Consider the following 18956-nt stretch of genomic DNA (forward strand, 5'->3'; position numbering starts at 1 on the left):
CTCCTTATTCCCCTTTTTATAGTTTGGCACTATATATGACATTTCTCAGTCTTCTGGAATCTCTCCCATCTTCCATGAGTTTTTGAAGATAATTGTTAAAGGGTCAGATAACTCCTCAGTCAGCTCCTTGAATATTCTAGTATGTATTTCATCAGACCCTGGTGACTTGAAGATGTCTAACTTGTCTACGTAATTTTTAACTTGTTCTTTCCCTATTTTAGCCTCTTTTGATCCTACCTCGTTTTCACCGGCATTCACTACGTTAGCCATCCAATCACCACCAACCTTTCTGGTGAAACCCAAAACAAAGAAGTCATTAAACACCCTGCCATTTCCACATTTTCTGTTGTTGTTTTTTCCCCCTCATTGAATAACGGGCCTACCCTGAACTTGGTCTTCCTCTTGCTTCTAATGCATCTGTAGAATGTTTTCATGTTACCCTTTATGTCTCTAGCTAGTCTGGTCTCATTTTGTGCTTTGGCCTTTCTAATATTGTCCCTACATCCTTGTGGTGTTTGTGTATATTCATCCTTTATACTTTGACCTAGTTTCCACGTTTTGTAGGACTCTTTTTTGATTTTTTTAGATAATTGAAGATCTCCTGGTTAAGCGAGTGTGGTCTCTTGCCATACTTCCTATCTTTTCTACGCATATTGCAGGCAAGCAAGGAAGGCTTCTTTGGTTGACAGCCTCCATCCTGGGTAAAAGTCTGTTCGCTCAATGTGAACGTCTTACGCAATTTAACCTGAGATAAAATGGTGTGGGGCACTGTGTAGGTTTGGGTAACTGAGTGCTTGGCTGAACTGGGGCTCTAGTCAGCCAAATAATGTTTTTTCTAGGAGGCTACATGGCCTGAAAGTTAGTAGCTTCTCAGCTAATAGCTTTGTGTCAGACAAATCTAACTAGTTGCCAGCACACTTTCCTTTTTGTCTCTTCCCCATGCATCTAGAAGCAACTGCTATTGGGAGAGGAAGAAACTTAAGAGCCATACCTTAATGGCAATCAGGGTTAATTATATCAATTCAGGTGTTGCATTTCTGGGGACCATTATGTCCCTGGTGACCAGAGCTACTGAGGGCTTGGCTATGCTTGCAAGTTAGAGCGCATTAAAGCAGCCCTGGGTGCCCTAGCTCACTACCCGTCCACACTGGCAAGGCATGTAGAGCGCTCTGACTCCACGGCTAGAGCGCTTCTGGTACTCCACCTTGGCGAGAAGATTAACGCTTGTTGCACCTTGGCTGAAACGCCTGGGCGTCAGTGTGAATGAGGTTTTGCATTACTGCGCTCTGATCAGCCTCTGGAAACGTCCCATAGTCTCCTTAAGTCAAATGGCCACTCTTGTCATTGTTTTGGAATCGCTGCAAGAATACGGATATGCCCTTTGAAAGCTCCGTTTCTGACATCCGGCATGCTTATCTGCTCTGGGACAAAGCAACCATTAGCGTGGACTTCTGTGTGAGGCGGGGGGGGTGGGGGGGTGTCTGCTGTTGTCTGACCTTACAAGACAGCATGCTGACATGCTCCCAGCCCCCCCACAAACCCACTCTCTCTCCCCCCACATAGACACAGCACATTCCCTGTCACACTCCACCACCACCATTTGAAAAGCACATTGCAGCCACTTGCATGCTGTGATAGCTACCACAATGCACTGCTCTCTGTGGCTGTTGCAAGAGCTGCTAATGTGGCCACGCCAGTGCGCTTGTAGCTGTCATTGTGGACAGATTGCAGCGCTTTCCCTACTGCGCTCTGCGAAGCCTAGTTTAACTCAAAGCGCTCTACATCTGCAAGTGTAGCCATGCCCTCAGTCTTTGTCCTTGTTCTTCCCATTGCAGAAAAGGTGTACAACAATCTCGTATGAATACTATTTGTGTTACAGCCTTGATTACAGCATAAGTTGTGCTGATCTCTTTGGCATCAGTTATCAAGTTTGCCAGTTAACACCCATGTTTACTTTCACATTGGGGATAAATGATTAATCAGTGGCTCGCTCTTCGTGCAGTTTGATAACTTCTAAATTTGGTGTCTGTTTGAACTGGGGAGTGGTAGTCAAGCCTTTGTACTTGGGGAAAATTATATGAAATATGGCCTAAAGTGACATGCTACAAGTCTTCATGAGAAACCTGAGCTGTAGCTATAATGATTGGTGCTTTTTGGATCCTTGGTTCTGGGCCCATCTCAAGCAGAGATGAGTCAGAAAATAAACTGGGTAGCTGGCTAGAAATCCAGGGTTAGTGTCACTGTCAGATTTAACATGCAGTGTAATCTCTAGAGCTCTGATATTTATTTTTGTTTGTTTGTGAGATTGGAATTATTGGTGGAACTGGCCTGGACGATCCTGACATCTTGGAAGGAAGAACAGAAAAATATGTGGATACTCCTTATGGCAAGGTCTGTATAATATTTTTCTTATGGCTTGCTAAGATGCTTTTTTTTTTTTTTTTTTAAGAGTCTTTTACTTGTGTGCTTTATGGTAAGTTTTTCAGCCTAGGAGGTACAAAGTAGACAATGCTCACAATAGATTGCTGAGTGTTGGTCAGTGTAATAGAGTTCCTGAAGGTCAGGTGGCAGTGCTCCCAGCATCCAGCCTCGCCCTGCCCAGGACAGCTTTTCAGTCTAGTTCCTCACCTGTGTGTTGACTTAGCATCATCTTGTGTTTTCAGTGTCCTTGCCCTCTCCTTACTATGAGGCTTATGCCCCATCTTCAGGAGAAGAAGTTGGTAGGTCAGCCTGTGCCTTCCCACTCCATCGGGCTCCAGCCCAGGCCCTATAAGAGTTAATTAGGATCTGGCATCTTGGAGTCTCTTCGGAGTTACCCTTCCTGGGTCCCTCCATCTCTCCCAACAGCTCCAAGTACAACATAAGATATCAGTAGAAAAGGCAGCTAAACCTTCAGCCCCAACTGGGCACAGCATGCAATCCTCTTCCTCACAGGGAGGCTTCTTCGGCACCCTTCTCCAGGAGAACCCAAGGTAGTTGTGTCTTCCTCCCCACCTCCCCTTCTGAGCTGAGTTGCTCCCTCTTAAGCCTGTTCTGCAGTTGGAGGATGCTCTGCAGGTTTGGGGAGGTGGGGATACCTGGGCCCAGTGTGGGGTTTGTACACCGTATCACAGTCAGCTTATAATGACTGCGAGAAGCAAGGTGTTATAATGACAACCAAGTGTGGAAGAGAATACACCCCATTCTCCCCCACATCCACTGTTCTTTAAATATGATGAGATAAGAAACACAATGGAGAATTCTCAGCCCAGGGTTGGGATATGGTGGTTTGCAACTTTCCAATTCTGGGCTGCTCCACAGCCTCTGGCAGAATTTAGACAGCCCTGTGGGCCTTTCTAAATTAGAGCAGCCTTCCCTGGCAGCCTCTGGGCCTCAGCACTACTTAGGATCTCTGCAGTATTACTTGCTGTGACCCCACCCTGGTACTCCCCCTACACCAAGATTTACAAGGGGATCCTTGTGAGGCAGCCTTATGACTGTCTTTTGCTGGTCCTGTGCAGGGAGGAATTCCCTATCAGCCAGATTCTAGGCTTTCAGAGGCTTTATGTTACTCCATCCCTTTTACCAAGCAAAAGTGGCTGGAGCTAAGGTGAGAGTCTCACCCTATGTCTGTTTGTTTAGCCAACTGTTTATACCTATAGTGCAAGCACATAGTAAGAGACAGTCCGTGCCCGAGAGAGCTTGTAATTTAAATAGACCAGGCAGAAAAAGGATGGAAGAAAAGGAGTGTTGTTATTCCCATTTTACTGGTGGGGAACTGAGGCAGACAGCGTAAGTGACTTTACGTAGGTAGTGTATAATAAAATGGGAAATTAAATGCAAATCTTCCATAATATCTGCAAAACAGGAAACTGAGCACTGTTCAGAACAACCATGTGATATTTTGCTGTATGTTTACCATCTTCTACCAGTGCAGTTCATAAGACGTATGATACGTGGCAATAACAGTTATTTTATGGGGAGGAACCTGTGTGGAAACCTAAACCTGTATATCTTTTTCATGGGGTTCAACACTACCCTATAGGGTCCAAGATCTGGAAGGAGAACTCTACCTCCAACAAAAGTGGTGTTGGGGAAGACTTTGTGAGTGTAAGGGACACGGGGGGAGAACAGAGTAAATGTGGACTCTGCCAATTGGCCATGGTGGGGAGGTAATAAGGTAGGGGGAAAGCTGAATTAGAGGAAGATATTTGAATTTCCAACCACCCTGTAAAACCTGCAAGAGTACTGGGAAGAGGATGAAGGGGACTTATTCACTTGCATCCCTCCATCTTCCCCACCCTGCTCCCAAAACTAAAACAAGCGTCTCATATAGAACAGAGATCCTTTCACCTCTAAGATGTTGTCTTGAATCCAGGCTAGAATAGCAAAAACAAAATGGTTGCCATCTGACATTTCCCCTATATGAGATTAGCTGCTGGTTTTAGTAATGGTCTCAGTGGAAATTGTGCATATTGGAAAATTGCCATTGCAATTGACACCTTTTTATTGGCTGTCTTAGTATATAATTCTGGGGCTTTATGTACATGGAAGATTTAACTGTCCTCTTGCCCTTGGAAAGGTCTCTTCAGATCATAGTTTGGGGTAAATTGGTGGGACAATGTGGGGAAACTTTCATTATTATTAAATGTGCATATTGATGTTTTCTCACAAGCATATAGAAGGAAATTGTGCCATAGTGAGGGAAATTGAGAATTGGACTGATTGGTCTTGCAACTTTGAAATCTGACCCGGTGCACTACTGCTATGCCATCACAGGGATCCCTGCATTTCCCCCATCAAGCCTCAGACTGCAAAGTGTACCAAAATATGATGATGTGGAAAAATGTCTCATAGCATCTAGATTGAGGCCACCAAAATAATTTTATTTATAATTCCAAATACACTTGAATCTACACTTTGCAATGTGAAAGAGCTAATGCATCAATCTACTGTTCTGTTCTCTGATTTTTCTTCTGATATGAGGTATTCAATTTCAGTAGATCTTATTAACTGTGGCTTTAAACACACACATTATTTTACTATCCTGCAGCATTAGCTCTGAGCTATGTTATGGATGATTTTAAGGTACACAGCAAATTTGCTGCGATACTTCATAAATTGATAAACACTAGCTGTGTAGTGAGTTGTGTTATGGAATGTTGTAAGAACAAAATCGCTTGGTAACTAGACAATAAGGGTTTTCTCTATCCTGATGCCTAAGGAAACTTTGCTCTCCCAAAGCCACATCTGGCTCAGAACAGTGAGTAAGCATTTGGTAAGGGATATAGCAAGGTTAATGAGATGTTTCAAATGTCAGTAGGTTAAAATTAAATAGGGACTTTCTAAAAAATCAGGATATGATAAATCCTCTGGACAATTCCCTTTTTCTAAAGGCATTGTGATTCCATTTCTGGCAGACTTTAAAGCATGATACATAGTCCAATAAAATACAGCACTTGTAGAGACCATGTAATGAGAATAAAACAGCAGATATAAAATCAAATGACAACTGAGATATTGTACTTAGCATTAAACTACAAATAGTGTTCCTATGGGAAGTATTAGACATCATAGCATTTCTAAAATTGTATGGGTGGATATTTTTAAACATTGGGAAGATAGTTAATAAATTAGTAATTATGATCAAGAAAGAAGTAAAATTAAAAGATTTTGTAAATGTCTATTTTGGTTCTAAGACCCAGGATAACAGTGGAATGACTGGCACTGAAGAAGATGGCTTAAACTTTTTGGTGCACAGCTTCATTTCCACTAATTTAGGGCCTGGTTTTCAGAATCTCGGAGGAGTTGCCATTCTAATTTTTGTCAACAGGAGCCGCAGAAGCTCAACAGCTCTGAAAATGAGGCCCTAAACCAGAGATGGGCAAACTAGGCCCACGGGCCACATCCGGCCCGCGGGACCTTCCTGCCTGGCCCCTGAGCTCCTGGCCCTGGAGGCTGTTTCCCGGCCCTTCCCCTGCTGTTCCCCCTCCCCCACAGCCTCAGCGCACCACGCCACTGGCGCAATGCTCTGGGCAGCCAGGCAGCGCAGTTGCAGAGCCACCAGTGCTCCAGGCAGTGCGGTAAGGGGTGTTGGATAGAAGGCAGGGGAGTTGGGGGGGGGGTGGTCAGAGGGTGGGGAACAGGGGGGTTGAATGGGGACAGGGGTCCCTGGGGGGGAGGGGGGTGAATTGGATGGGACGTTGGGGGGCAGGGAGAAGGGGTGGTTGGATGGGGCAGGGGTCCCGGGGGGCAAGTCAGGAATGAGAGGGGGGGCAGTCAGGGGTAGGGGGTGGTCAGGGAGCAGGGGGTGGTGGATGGGGCTGGAGTCCCGGGGGGGGCCGTCAGGGGACGGGGGGTTGGATGGGGCTGGAGTCCCGGGGGGGGCCGTCAGGGGACGGGGGGTTGGATGGGGCTGGAGTCCCGGGGGGGCCGTTAGGGGACAGGGGGTTGGATGGGGCAGGAGTCCCGGGGGGGCCATCAGAGAGCGAGAAGTGGGGGGAGGTCGGATAGGAGGCGGGGGGCCGGGCCATGCCTGGCTCTTTGGAGAGACACAGCCTCCCCTAACCAGCCCTCCATACAATTTTGGAAACCCGATGTGGCCCTCAGGCCAAAAAGTTTGCCCGCCCTAAACCTTTTAGTAAGGTAACAGGTTTGAGGATGGCAGAGTTAGTAGAAGTACCATCAACTTATTAGGGTATATGGCTCTATTTAAGCAATGGTATTTCCCAGTGATGGAGATGATACCACTGTGGGGTAAGGTTGGGAATAGGTAGGCAGGAAGGGGAGGGACTTTTCCATTTGATATACTGAGGCTTAGAGCTAGGTGAGAAATGGCTTTCATGAAAAGTTTCAAGATTTCAAAAACAACAAAAAATCTTGTTGTGTATCAGGATAATAAAACCCTAAAACTTTTCTAGTTTTCATGGAAACTTGTGAGACAGGCACCTTGCCACCTCACAATAGCCTGCTGGTTAGGGCACTCAGCTGGGACATGGGAGACCCAGATTCAAGTCCCTGGTTTCCCACATTCAGGTGGGTGACCTAGCCATGGGGCTGTGAAGTCAGAGTCTCTCTCTTTCTCTGGTTTTGACCAGAAACTCCATCCTGGACCTGAGAAACCTTCCCAATGAAAATTTCATCAAAATCGACCCTTTCCACTCTAAAGTTTTGGTTTCAACAAATGGACGTTTTCTGATGAAAACCCATTTTGTTGAACAATTCCTGACCCGCTGTATTTGTGGGCCCTCTAGAACACTAACAAGTAGGCTGCTGCCTAGGGCCCTTTTCTTCTCCCTCCTTCCAAGCTTTTAGGATGTTAGATGCTGAGGTGCAGTCTCTTCACTTTTTATCCAGAAAGTATGTTATCAGCATAAATGAAGGTAATGCACCATGAGTCCCTCTTAATGTCATTTTCAAAATTAGTGGCTGACGTTTTGTAGCACTGATTATGGGTATATAGAGCAAGGGAGATGGTTTGTAAGGCTATCAAGCGATTAAAAAAATTAATCGCGCTGTTAAACAATAATAGAATACCATTTATTTAAATATTTTTGGATGTTTTCTTCATTTTCAAATATATTTATTTCAATTGCAACACAATACAAAGTGTACAGTGTTCACTTTAGTTATTTTTATTACAAATATTTGCACTGTAAAAATGATAAAAGAAATAGTATTTTTCAATTCACCTAATACAAGTACTGTAGTGCAATCTCTTTATCATGAAAGTTGAACTTACAAATGTAGAATTATGTACAAAAAATAACTGCATGCAAAAATAAAACAATGTAAAGCTTTAGAGCCTACAAGTCCACTCAGTCCTACTTCAGCTAATTGCTCAGACAAACAAGTTTGTTTACGTTTATGGGAGATAATGCTGTCCACTTCTTAATCACAATGTCACCAAAAAGCGAGAACAGGCGTTCGCATGGCATTGTTGTTTTTTGGTGATTTGGGGTCTGTAGTTTCCTCATCTGAGTGTTCTTTTAAAACTTCTGAATGGTAAGTGTATCTAGCCCCCCCTCACACTACACTTCTAAACTCCCTCGCAAAACTCTCCTGTTCGCTAGTGCCTAGGGTGACCAGACAGCAAATGTGAAAAATCGGGATGGGGGTGGGGGGTAATGGGAGCCTATATAAGAAAAAGACCCCAAAATTGGGACTGTCCCTATAAAATCGGGACATCTGGTCACCCTACTAGCGCCTCTGGTCACGTAGGAGCGGGCTTTTTAAAGCCCTGGTCTTCCTGAGTAGCCTTGCCCCCTGGTTAAGGGCTGATGGGTGCTAAAGGGATTAGGTATCAAAGCCTCTTTAAGACGCTCTTAGCCTTGTCTAGCAGGCCATTAGACTCAGCACACGGTCCCCCAAACAAACAGACCACACAGTATATTTCAGTTAAGCAGTAAGCACATCACAAACACAGACATTACAGACAACAAACTTACCCCAAGGGTCACGTAACCGCCCCTCCTTCACCTGGAGAACTCTCTCGCAAAACTCTCCTGTTAGCCACTCCTGTTTGCTAGCTTCCTTTTATTTACACACATGCCACACCACATCACACCCCTCCCTGCTTGTTATTTTCTCCCTCCACCGCACCAGAGCCCCCCCGTGCACTCCAGCCAGAATCCATACCTTTAGTATAACCTCCTTAGACCTGGGTAGGAAACTGTTTTCCTGTATCATGATATTTTCATGATTTCAAAAAATGTTACTGTTCTGCGTCAGGATGAAACTGAGATCTCTCGCAGTTTTTAACAAAAAACAAACCCCCCAAAATAACACAACAGAGAGAGATCCCTGACTTCAGAATACATAATAGCCTGATGGTCAGGGCACTTGTCTAAATCAGGCAGACCACAGATTTGAACCAAGGTCACTCATATTCTAAATGAGTGCCTTGACCATCACGCTATTGTGAGGTGGGTCTGTCTCTGCTTTTGACTAGAAATGCCATTCTGGGTCTGAGAAAGCCAATAGGTTCCCACAGAATTTTGGTTTCAACAAATTGGCATTTTCCGACAATAAACTATTTTAATGAAAAATTCCTGGCCAGCTGTAAACCTCATGTCCTGTAGCCCTTCCACCCAGGTCCCTTCTCTTCTTATTTTTCCCAGGCAGATCTCCACCAGCCAAATTCAAAACTTGTTTTAAAATGAGTCTGTAAATACTTAAGACTATTAAGACCTAACATCTTTTCTTCTAAGAAGGTTGTATATGATGAACCAGTAAAATATGGGAGCCACTGTTCTACAGTATTTCAACACTGCCTGAATGGTCAGTTTTTGCAAAACTCTCTCTAATAGTGCTGTAAGAAAAGAAAGTGTTATTTATAATGTTACTTGTATATCTTCTGTGTATATTTTTAATCATGTATCAAATTAACAAGTTTCCTGTAAATTCATCTGCTAATATCTTTTTTAAAATGCAGATGATCAGTTAACAAAATAATTAGCATTTCCAATTAAGGGGTGACACCTGTATTACATAGAATGCTATGAAAAAACAAAAGTTACCATGGATGCAATTACTTTTAAAGGTAACCTTAGTGTATTGGGTTTTTTAATGTTTATCATAGAAATTGAGGGCTGAAAGGGACGTTACAGATTTGTCTAGTCCAACTCCCTGTGCTGTCGCAGGGTTAAGTATACCTTTATAGATGTTTGTCTAACCTGTTCTTTTGTAACATGTTTGAACAGCTGTGTGAAATATGTGGTTGGACTTCAAATGTTAGTGATGGTATTAATACACTGAAACCATGTGATTGCAAAATATGCCCTTCCAGTTCTAGTTTTTAGTCATCTGTTTTAGTCTTCTGGCTTTAGTAATCAGTCACATTAAATTGCAGTTATTTATGAGCTGAAGAAAATGTGAGGTTACAGCAGTAAAACTTTTATTTCTTTTCATAGTGATATTGATCAGCATAAATATCGGTAGATGTTTCTGATCTTGCTGGCATATTGTGACTGTTCCTTGTTTTGTTTTTTTGCAGCCGTCGGATGCTTTGATATTGGGAAAGATAAAAAATGTTGACTGTGTGCTTCTAGCAAGGTAAAGAGCTCTTCAAAGGATTTTTGCGTTCCTCATGTCTTAAATAAAGTGGTTTGTTGAAGACGTTTCCTTTTTCTGTCTGTGTCAGATGGACTAACTGCTTCTTATGACTAGCAAATTAGGTCTGATCCTGCAAATGGCAAAACTTCCATTGACTTCAGTTGGGAGAAGAATCAGGAGCTTAAAGTTGGTCTGTGTGACATAATTTTGTCCTTTATAGAGCAGTTCAGGCATCTGGAACTCTTGTAAAACACTATCCATTCACAAACCCTAGCTCAATTTCAGCCTCCACTGGTTCAACAGAACTTTGTTTTAGTGCTACACTGGACCCTCGCTAGAACGTGGGGTTCGGGATCCATGCGCGATACCGCATTAACGTGGGGATTGCATTAGACCGGGGGCTGTGTTACCATGGATCCCAATTTAAATATTTAAATTTGGGATCCATCGCTGCGACTGCCCTGTATGTGAATCCGTGCTATAGCAATGTGTTCTCTATCGAGGGTCCGCTGTATTAGAGACTAGAACTTTATGTAAGAGGTACAGCTGTTCTGATTCAACTAGTCCTTCCAGGCATAATTGATCCTACAGTGATCCAATCCACCTTTCAGTGACAAAGGCATTGTACTCTTTCAGATTTAAAATGAAAGCAGATGCAGTAAAAGAATCTGCTTTGTGGTGTTATCCAATAGAGAGAAAATACCATAGAAATGTAGTGTGCCTTTCACTTGTAGCCAAAAAAGGTTTATAACCACCTCATAGCTTTTGCCAGATCATTTCTGGGGTCCTTTGTAAGGCTGGAAATAGGTCTAAAGGTGGTGGGGGTGGAAATTTGAGGAAATGTTATCCAGCCACGTTTGAACTTAGTAAGGACTCTTCCTAGGTTTTTGGAATTTTTTAAATCTAATTTCATCTAGTCATGATGACAGCTAACCTGGGTGAAGGTTGAAACTTTGCATGTAAATGGTTCTTAAGGAGTTGTGCCCTTGCTACTTTTTGGGGGGGCATGTGGTTAATTTTTAGATGTTAGAAAGGAAAAATCACTCCTGTGCATGTTTAATGAGCATCTAAACAGTTCCTGTAGCTTCATGAAGCATTTCCCTCTGCCATCGGTGATGTTTTACAAAGGATGTTTGGGGTACTGCACATGTTCTGCCCTGACTGACTGACAAGAAAAAGTGCAGCTGCTGGAGACATTTGCTTGAAGGAAAATGTAAATGTGTCACTGTGGTTTCATCAGCAGAATCATCCGGTCTAATCCCCTCCACATAAAAAAAGAAAAGGGGGAAAAAAAAAAAGAAAATACAGCCTTAAAGATGACTTGCAAAAGTGAGGGGTAGGAAGAAGGGGCTTGTTCCCTCTTTTCCCCCAAAAAATTGGCAGACTTTTTTCTGTTTCCTTTTTAAGTTAGAAATCTAGATATTGTTTACTCTGAAAGACACTCTGGCACCTGTAGAACTAGTGCAGTTATGCCATCACAAGGAACTGAAGGCCGAACAATTATGAGAGGAAAGGATTTTTAGCCAGACTATTGGAATTTTGTTTGGTTGTTTTTTTGTTGTTGTTAATGCCTCTTTAGCTCCAGTGAATGCTTGGTTGAAAAGATGACTTTGTTAAAGAGATAGGGAGAGCTGGGATGTGTATGCGTGTGCTGAAACTTTAGTGATAGAGAGAGAGCTCACAATATACGTCTTTGAGACCTCCAAGAGATCCTCTAGCAAATCTAGAGAAAATTGGATTTTGCATTCTGGATACAGCCAAGGTTTAATTTTTTGTAGGGCTGTCAAGCGATTAAACAAAATTAATCGTGATTAATTGTGCAATTTAAAAAATTAATCGCACTGTTAAACAATGATACAATACTATGTATTTAAATACTTTGGGTGGTTTTTACATTTTCAAATATATTGATTTCAATTACAACACAGAATACAAAGTATACTGTGCTCACTTTATATTTATTTTTATTACAAAAATTTGAACTGTAAAAAACAAAAGAAATAGTATTTTTCAATTCCCCTTATACAAGTGCAGTAGTGCAATCTCTTTATCATGAAAGTTGAACTTACAAATGTAGAATTTTGTACAAAGAAAACCCCTGCATTCAAAAATAAAACAGTGTAAAACTTTAGAGCCTACAAGTCCAATCAGTCCTACTTCTTGTTCAGCCAATCGCTCAGACAAACATGTTTGTTTACATTTGCAGAGGATAATGCTGCCTACTTCTTGTTCACAATGTCTCCTGAAAGTGAGAACAGGCTTTTGCATGGCACTGTCGTAGCCGGAGTCACAAGATATTTACATGCCAGATGCGCTAAAAATTCATATGTCCCTTGATGCTCAACCAGCATTCCAGAGGACATGCGTCCATGTGGATGATAGGTTCTGCTCGATAAGGATCCAAAGCAGTGCAGACCGATGTATGTTCACTTTCATCATCTGAGTCAGATGCCACCAGCGGAAGGTTGATTTTCTTTTTTGGTGGTTTGGGTTCTGCAGTTTCTGCATCAGAGTGTTGCTCTTTGAAGACTTCTGAAAGCATGCTCCATACCTCATCCCTCTCAGATTTTGGAAGGCACTTCAGATTCTTAAACCTTGGGTTGAGTGCTGTAGCTATCTTTAGAAATTTCACATTAGTGTCTTCTTTGCATTTTGTCAAATTTTCAGTGAAAGTGTTCTTAAAATGAACAACATGTGCTGGGTCATCATCCGAGACTGCTATAATATGAAATATATGCAGAATGCAGGTAATGCAGAGCCGGAGACATACAATTCTCCCCCAAGGAGTTCAGTCACAAATTTAATTAACACATTATATTTTGAATGAGCGTCATCAGCATGGAAGCGTGTCCTCTAGAACGATGGCTGAAGCATGAAGAGACATATGAATCTTTAGCACATCTGGCATGTAAATATCTTGCGACGCCAGCTACAACAATGCCCTGCCAATGCCTGTTCTCACTTTTTGGTGACATTATAATTAAGAAGTGGACAGCATTTTCTCCCATAAATGTAAACAAACTTGTTTGTCTTAGCAATTGGCTGAACAAAAAGTAGGAGTGACTAGACTTGTAGGCTCTGAAGTTTTACATTGTTTTGTTTTTGAGTGCAGGCATGTAACAAAAAAACTATATTTGTGAGTTTCACATTCATGATACGCATTATTAAGGATCTACAGCCTATCCTAAAGGATGACCCAACACTCTCACAAGTCTTGGGAGACAGGCCAGTCCTTGCCTACAGACAGCCCCGCAACCTGAAGCAAATACTCACCAACAACCACATACCACACAACAGAACCACTAACCCAGGAACTTATCCTTGCAACAAAGCCCGTTGCCAATTGTGCCCACATATCTATTCAGGGGACACCATCACAGGGCCTAATAACATCAGCCACACTATCAGAGGCTCGTTCACCTGCACATCCACCAATGTGATATGCCATCATGTGCCAGCAATGCCCCTCTGCCATGTACATTGGTCAAACTGGACAGTCTCTACGTAAAAGAATAAATGGACACAAATCAGATGTCAAGAATTATAACATTCATAAACCAGTCGGAGAACACTTCAATCTCTCTGGTCATGCAATTACAGACATGAAGGTCGCTATCTTAAAACAAAAAAACTTCAAATCCAGACTCCAGCGAGAAACTGCTGAATTGGAATTCATTTGCAAATTGGATACTATTAATTTAGGCTTAAATAGAGACTGGGAGTGACTAAGTCATTATGCAAGGTAGCCTATTTCCTCTTGTTTTTTCCTACCCCCCCCCCCCCCCCAGATGTTCTGGTTTAACTTGGATTTAAACTTGGAGAGTGGTCAGTTTAGATGAGCTATTACCAGCAGGAGAGTGAGTTTGTGTGTGTATGGGGGTGGGGGGGATGTGAGAAAACCTGGATCTATGCAGGAAATAGCCCGACTTGATTATGTAAAGAGTTGTCACTTTGGATGGGCTAGCACCAGCAGGAGAGTGAATTTGTGTGGGGGGGTGGAGGGTGAGAAAACCTGGATTTGTGCTGGAAATGGCCCACCTGTTGATCACTTTAGATAAGCTATTACCAGCAGGACAGTGGGGTGGGAGGAGGTATTGTTTCATATTCTCTGTGTGTATATAAAGTCTGCTGCAGTTTCCACGGTATACATCTGATGAAGTGAGCTGTAGCTCACGAAAGCTCATGCTCAAATAAATTGGTTAGTCTCTAAGGTGCCACAAGTACTCCTTTTCTTTTTACAGTACTTGTATGAGATGAATTGAAAAATACAATTTCTTTTGTTTATCATTTTTACAGTGCAAATATTTGTAAACAAAAATAATATAAAGTGAGCAGTGTACACTTTGTATTCTGTGTTGTAATTGAAATTGATATATTTGAAAATGTAGAAAAACATCCAAATTTTTTAATAAATTTCAATTGGTATTCTATTGTTTAACAGTGCGATTAATCACGATATTAATTTTTTTGAGGTAATCACATGAGTTAACTGTGATTAATTGACAGCCCTAATTTTTTTAATTTAAAAAAGGGGGGGGCAGAAATTTCCCATATTTTCTTGTGCTGCGATCTTCTTTTCTACTATGGTCTTTTCCTCTAGTAAAGTCACTGTCATGTGGGCAGTAATATGCCTCTTTTATGCACTATATAAAATGCGATCTATTTTACAGTTTCTCTTAAAGGTAGATAGGCCTTGGGTCCTGCTTGGCTTACTCTGGTTTTGACACCTCCTGAGGCTTACATAGTAAAATGTAGGATTTTGGAGTGGTTGCCATCTTCATACTACAGTATCTAGCTCTCTGCTAAGTAAAATCTTTTTTTGTTTTTTCTCTTCCATTTTCTATACAGAATTGAGTTTATAATTTTTAAGGGTGGATATAGCACACCTGCTAATATGTCACTATTTGAGTATGGTGGGTAGATTCTGTGTTTGCCTTAGTTTGCGATTTTATTTTCCTCTTTATTTTCTCCTCTCCAAACTCTTTTGTGGCTGGATGCAATTGCTGATTGTGGAAATCGCATCTGGTTGGATTTCTCCAATATTTGTTTCTTTGGGTGCTTTTTGTCTTCTGCTGTGTTTCCATTGGCCTTTTTCCCTTTGGATTCTTTTCATAGCCTTAACTATCTAGTTTATTAAAGATGAGGTCATGAAATATTTTCCAGTAAAAAGGAAAAATGTCCTATTACATAAACACAGAAAACCAAGAGAGGCTTGAATTAAAAAAAAATAAATCTGTGAATTGGGTGGGGTAGTCACTGTAGTTCTTTCAGAGCTGAAGAATTTGAGGTTAGCCATATTACTTACCATGGCCCTTCATGAGATTACTGATATCCTTGATTATTTTGGTTAAAATAAGTTATGTGCCGCCCTGTGAGAAGTCTTGCATTACGTCCCAGGATTTTGCCATGCAAGTCCCATTAATATTAGTGGGGGTCGTGTGGCTACCTCCCACATGTTACTTTGAAATATAATACTGTCTGATAGCCTGTTTGTATTACTAGTTTGGGGAGACTTGGGTCATTTCATTGCACTTATGTTTATGTAACTATTCTTTTTTTCCCCTGCCATCTATGCCTTAGTGTGATACTCCTTTCCCCTTCCCCTGCTCAACAAGAAAATTGTACTCTGAGATACAGACATGCAAACTGGAACTTATAGTGTGTCTAATTATGCTTCTTTGTATATCTTTAAAACTATACACTAGGATTCCCAAGGACCAAACAACAACAACAAAATATTAGTAGCCTTATCCTGATATTAGGTGTATACCATAGTATTTTTGTTCTGCCTCTTTAGACAATGTCAAACACGACTCTCCCATATACCTTGGTCAGTATAGAACTTGATTGTCTGGACTGACGTGGACAGCAGTGTTCAATATCCTTTTTAACGTAGTGTATTTGACTGACGTGTGGTGGTCTAAAAATGGAGTTTATTACCATTCTGGAGAGGCTGGGTAAGCCATTTTAGATGCTAGTTTAGCAAACCCGGATGTAAGATTTTAATGTAGACCTAGCCCCGGGGTAGTATTGCATCCTCTTCCAAAGAAAGAAGGAAAGATTGAATGTCATACAGCTTCCCCACCATGATTTGAAAAGATGAGGGGTGGAGGAAATACCATGTTTGTGCACTTTTTCGAGAGGGATGGGGTGTTAAATCTTCCACTCCCCCCTTTAACTTTTTTATTTTACTACTACAGGCTCTGTGAGAGCTGTGGATGGAAGGGTGAGCTGGATACTTTTCTGCCCATTTTATCATTAGACATTGCTGGTTTTGTTCTGAGTGCAGAATCTTATCTTTACTACTTATCTCTATTTATAATAGTGAAGATGTAAGAGGTAAAAGAACCCAGCTTGACTTTCAGATCCCAGATGGTGGTCATAATGCTGACAGAAAAATAACCTTTATATTTATAAAATTAAACACATCTGCTGCTGGAGAGGGATGATAGAATATTACAGTGTCACAGAGCCACTCTTCTTCTGATAACAGCACTGGCACATCATACGAGAAGTAACAATGGGGGCCAAGTAAATGGAACCTACAGACAGAATTTTTGTGTGGGATCTTGTGCAAGTAAATCCATAAATGGATTACAGTACATGGGAAGTTCAGTATTGTCAACCCCTTGTCAACCAAGGGGTTGTCAACCAGTATTGTCAACCAAGTATTCAGAAATCATAAGATTTTTAAAAAATAATAAATTTTGGGTACTTCATATTTACTTTCTGGGGTTTCCTACCATTAGGGTGCACTCAGGTCATGTTTTCAAGCTTTTCTCTACAACCATGAAAGCTAGAAACTTATTCTTTTTTAAAAAGTGAAAGCTGAAATTCTCACGTTCACATGACTCCAGGAGCTGATACTTTAAGATATACATCAAATATCCCAAGACTCGTGATAAAATCCTCAGAGTTGGCAACAGTGTAAGGGTATGTCTACACTACGAAATTAGGTCGAATTTATAGAAGTCGTTTTTTTAGAAATCGGTTTTATATATTCGAGTGTGTGTGTCCCCACAGAAAATGCTCTAAGTGCATTAAGTGCATTAACTCGGCGGAGCGCTTCCACAGTACCGAGGCTAGAGTCGACTTCCGGAGCGTTGCACTGTGGGTAGCTATCCCACAGTTCCCGCAGTCTCCGCTGCCCATTGGAATTCTGGGTTGAGATCCCAATGCCTGATGGGGCTAAAACATTGTCGCGGGTGGTTCTGGGTACATATCGTCAGCCCCCCGCTCCCTCCCTCCCCCCGTGAAAGCAAGGGCAGACAATCATTTCGCGCCTTTTTTCCTGAGTTACCTGTGCAGATGCCATACCACGGCAAGCATGGAGCCCGCTCAGGTAACCGTCACCCTATGTCTCCTGGGTGCTGGCAGACGTGGTACGGCATTGCTACACAGTAGCAGCAACCCCTTGCCTTGTGGCAGCAGACGGTACAGTACGACTGGTAGCCGTCATTGTCATGGCTGAGGTGCTCCTGGTTGCCTCTGTGAGGTCGATCAGGAGCGCCTGGGCAGACATGGGCGCAGGGACTAAATTTGGAGTGACTTGACCAGGTCATTCTCTTTAGTCCTGCAGTCAGTCCTATTGAACCGTCTTATGGTGAGCGGGCAGGCGATACGGACTGCTAGCAGTCGTACTGTACCATCTTCTGCCGAGCAGCCATGAGATGTGGATGGCATGCAGTCCTTCTGCACCGTCTGCTGCCAGCCAAAGATGTAAAAGATAGATGGAGTGGATCAAAACAAGAAATAGACCAGATTTGTTTTGTACTCATTTGCTTCCCCCCCTCCCCTGTCTAGGGGACTCATTCTTCTAGATCACACTGCAGTCACTCACAGAGAAGGTGCAGCGAGGTAAATCTAGCCATGTATCAATCAGAGGCCAGGCTAACCTTCTTGTTCCAATAAGGACAATAACTTAGGTGCACCATTTCTTATTGGAACCCTCCGTGAAGTCCTGCCTGAAATACTCCTTGATGTAAAGCCACCCCCTTTGTTGATTTTAGCTCCCTGAAGCCAACCCTGTAAGCGCCCCTCCCAGCGTCAGAGCAATGGCAAACAATCGGGCATCTGAGAGTGCTGTCCAGAGCAGTCACAATGGAGCACTCTGATGGGGCTAAAACATTGTCGCGGGTGCTTCTGGGTACGTGTCGTCAGGCCCCCGTTCCCTCCCTCCCTCCGTGAAAGCAAGGGCAGACAATCATTTCGCGCCTTTTTTCCTGAGTTACCTGTGCAGACGCCACACCACGACAAGCATGGAGCCAGCTCAGGTAACCGTCACCCTATGTCTCCTGGGTGCTGGCAGACGCGGTACGGCTTTGCTGCACAGTAGCAGCAACCCATTGCCTTCTGGCAGCAGACAGTGCAATACGATTGGTAGTCGTCCTCGTCGTGTCCGAGGTGCTCCTGGCCACGTCGGCTGGGAGCGCCTGGGCAGACATGGGCGCAGGGACTACATTTGGAGTGACTTGACCAGGTCATTCTCTTTAGTCCTGCAGTCAGTCCTATTGAACCGTCTTATGGTGAGCAGGCAGGCGATACGGACTGCTAGCAGTCGTACTGTACCATCTTCTGCCAGGCAGGCAAGAGATGAGGATTGCTAGTAGTCGTATTGTACCATCTTATGCCAGGCAGGCAAGAGATGAAGATGGCTAGCAGTCGTACTGTACCATCTTCTGCCGAGCAGCCATGAGATGTGGATGGCATGCAGTCCTTCTGCACCGTCTGCTGCCAGCCAAAGATGTAAAAGATAGATGGAGTGGGTCAGAACAAGAAATAGACCAGATTTGTTTTGTACTCATTTGCCTCCTCCCCTGTCTAGATCACACTGCAGTCACTCACAGAGAAGGTGCAGCGAGGTAAATCTAGCCATGTATCAATCAGAGGCCAGGCTAACCTCCTTGTTCCAATAACAACGATAA

General features: G+C 42.8%; 1 protein-coding gene across 1 annotated transcript in view; it reads left to right on the forward strand.

Annotated features, from left to right (window-relative positions):
* The window catches only part of MTAP (methylthioadenosine phosphorylase), a 63602-nt gene that overhangs the window by 10301 nt on the left and 34345 nt on the right, over window positions 1-18956 (forward strand). Inside the window, exons 2-3 of the mRNA XM_048850131.2 lie at window positions 2305-2391; window positions 9974-10032. Of these exons, the coding sequence (XP_048706088.1) occupies window positions 2305-2391; window positions 9974-10032 (146 nt within the window). The remainder of the gene's footprint in view (window positions 1-2304; window positions 2392-9973; window positions 10033-18956) is intronic.

The sequence above is a fragment of the Caretta caretta genome, chromosome 5, assembly GCF_965140235.1.
Source record: "Caretta caretta isolate rCarCar2 chromosome 5, rCarCar1.hap1, whole genome shotgun sequence".
NCBI lineage: Eukaryota > Metazoa > Chordata > Testudines > Cheloniidae > Caretta > Caretta caretta.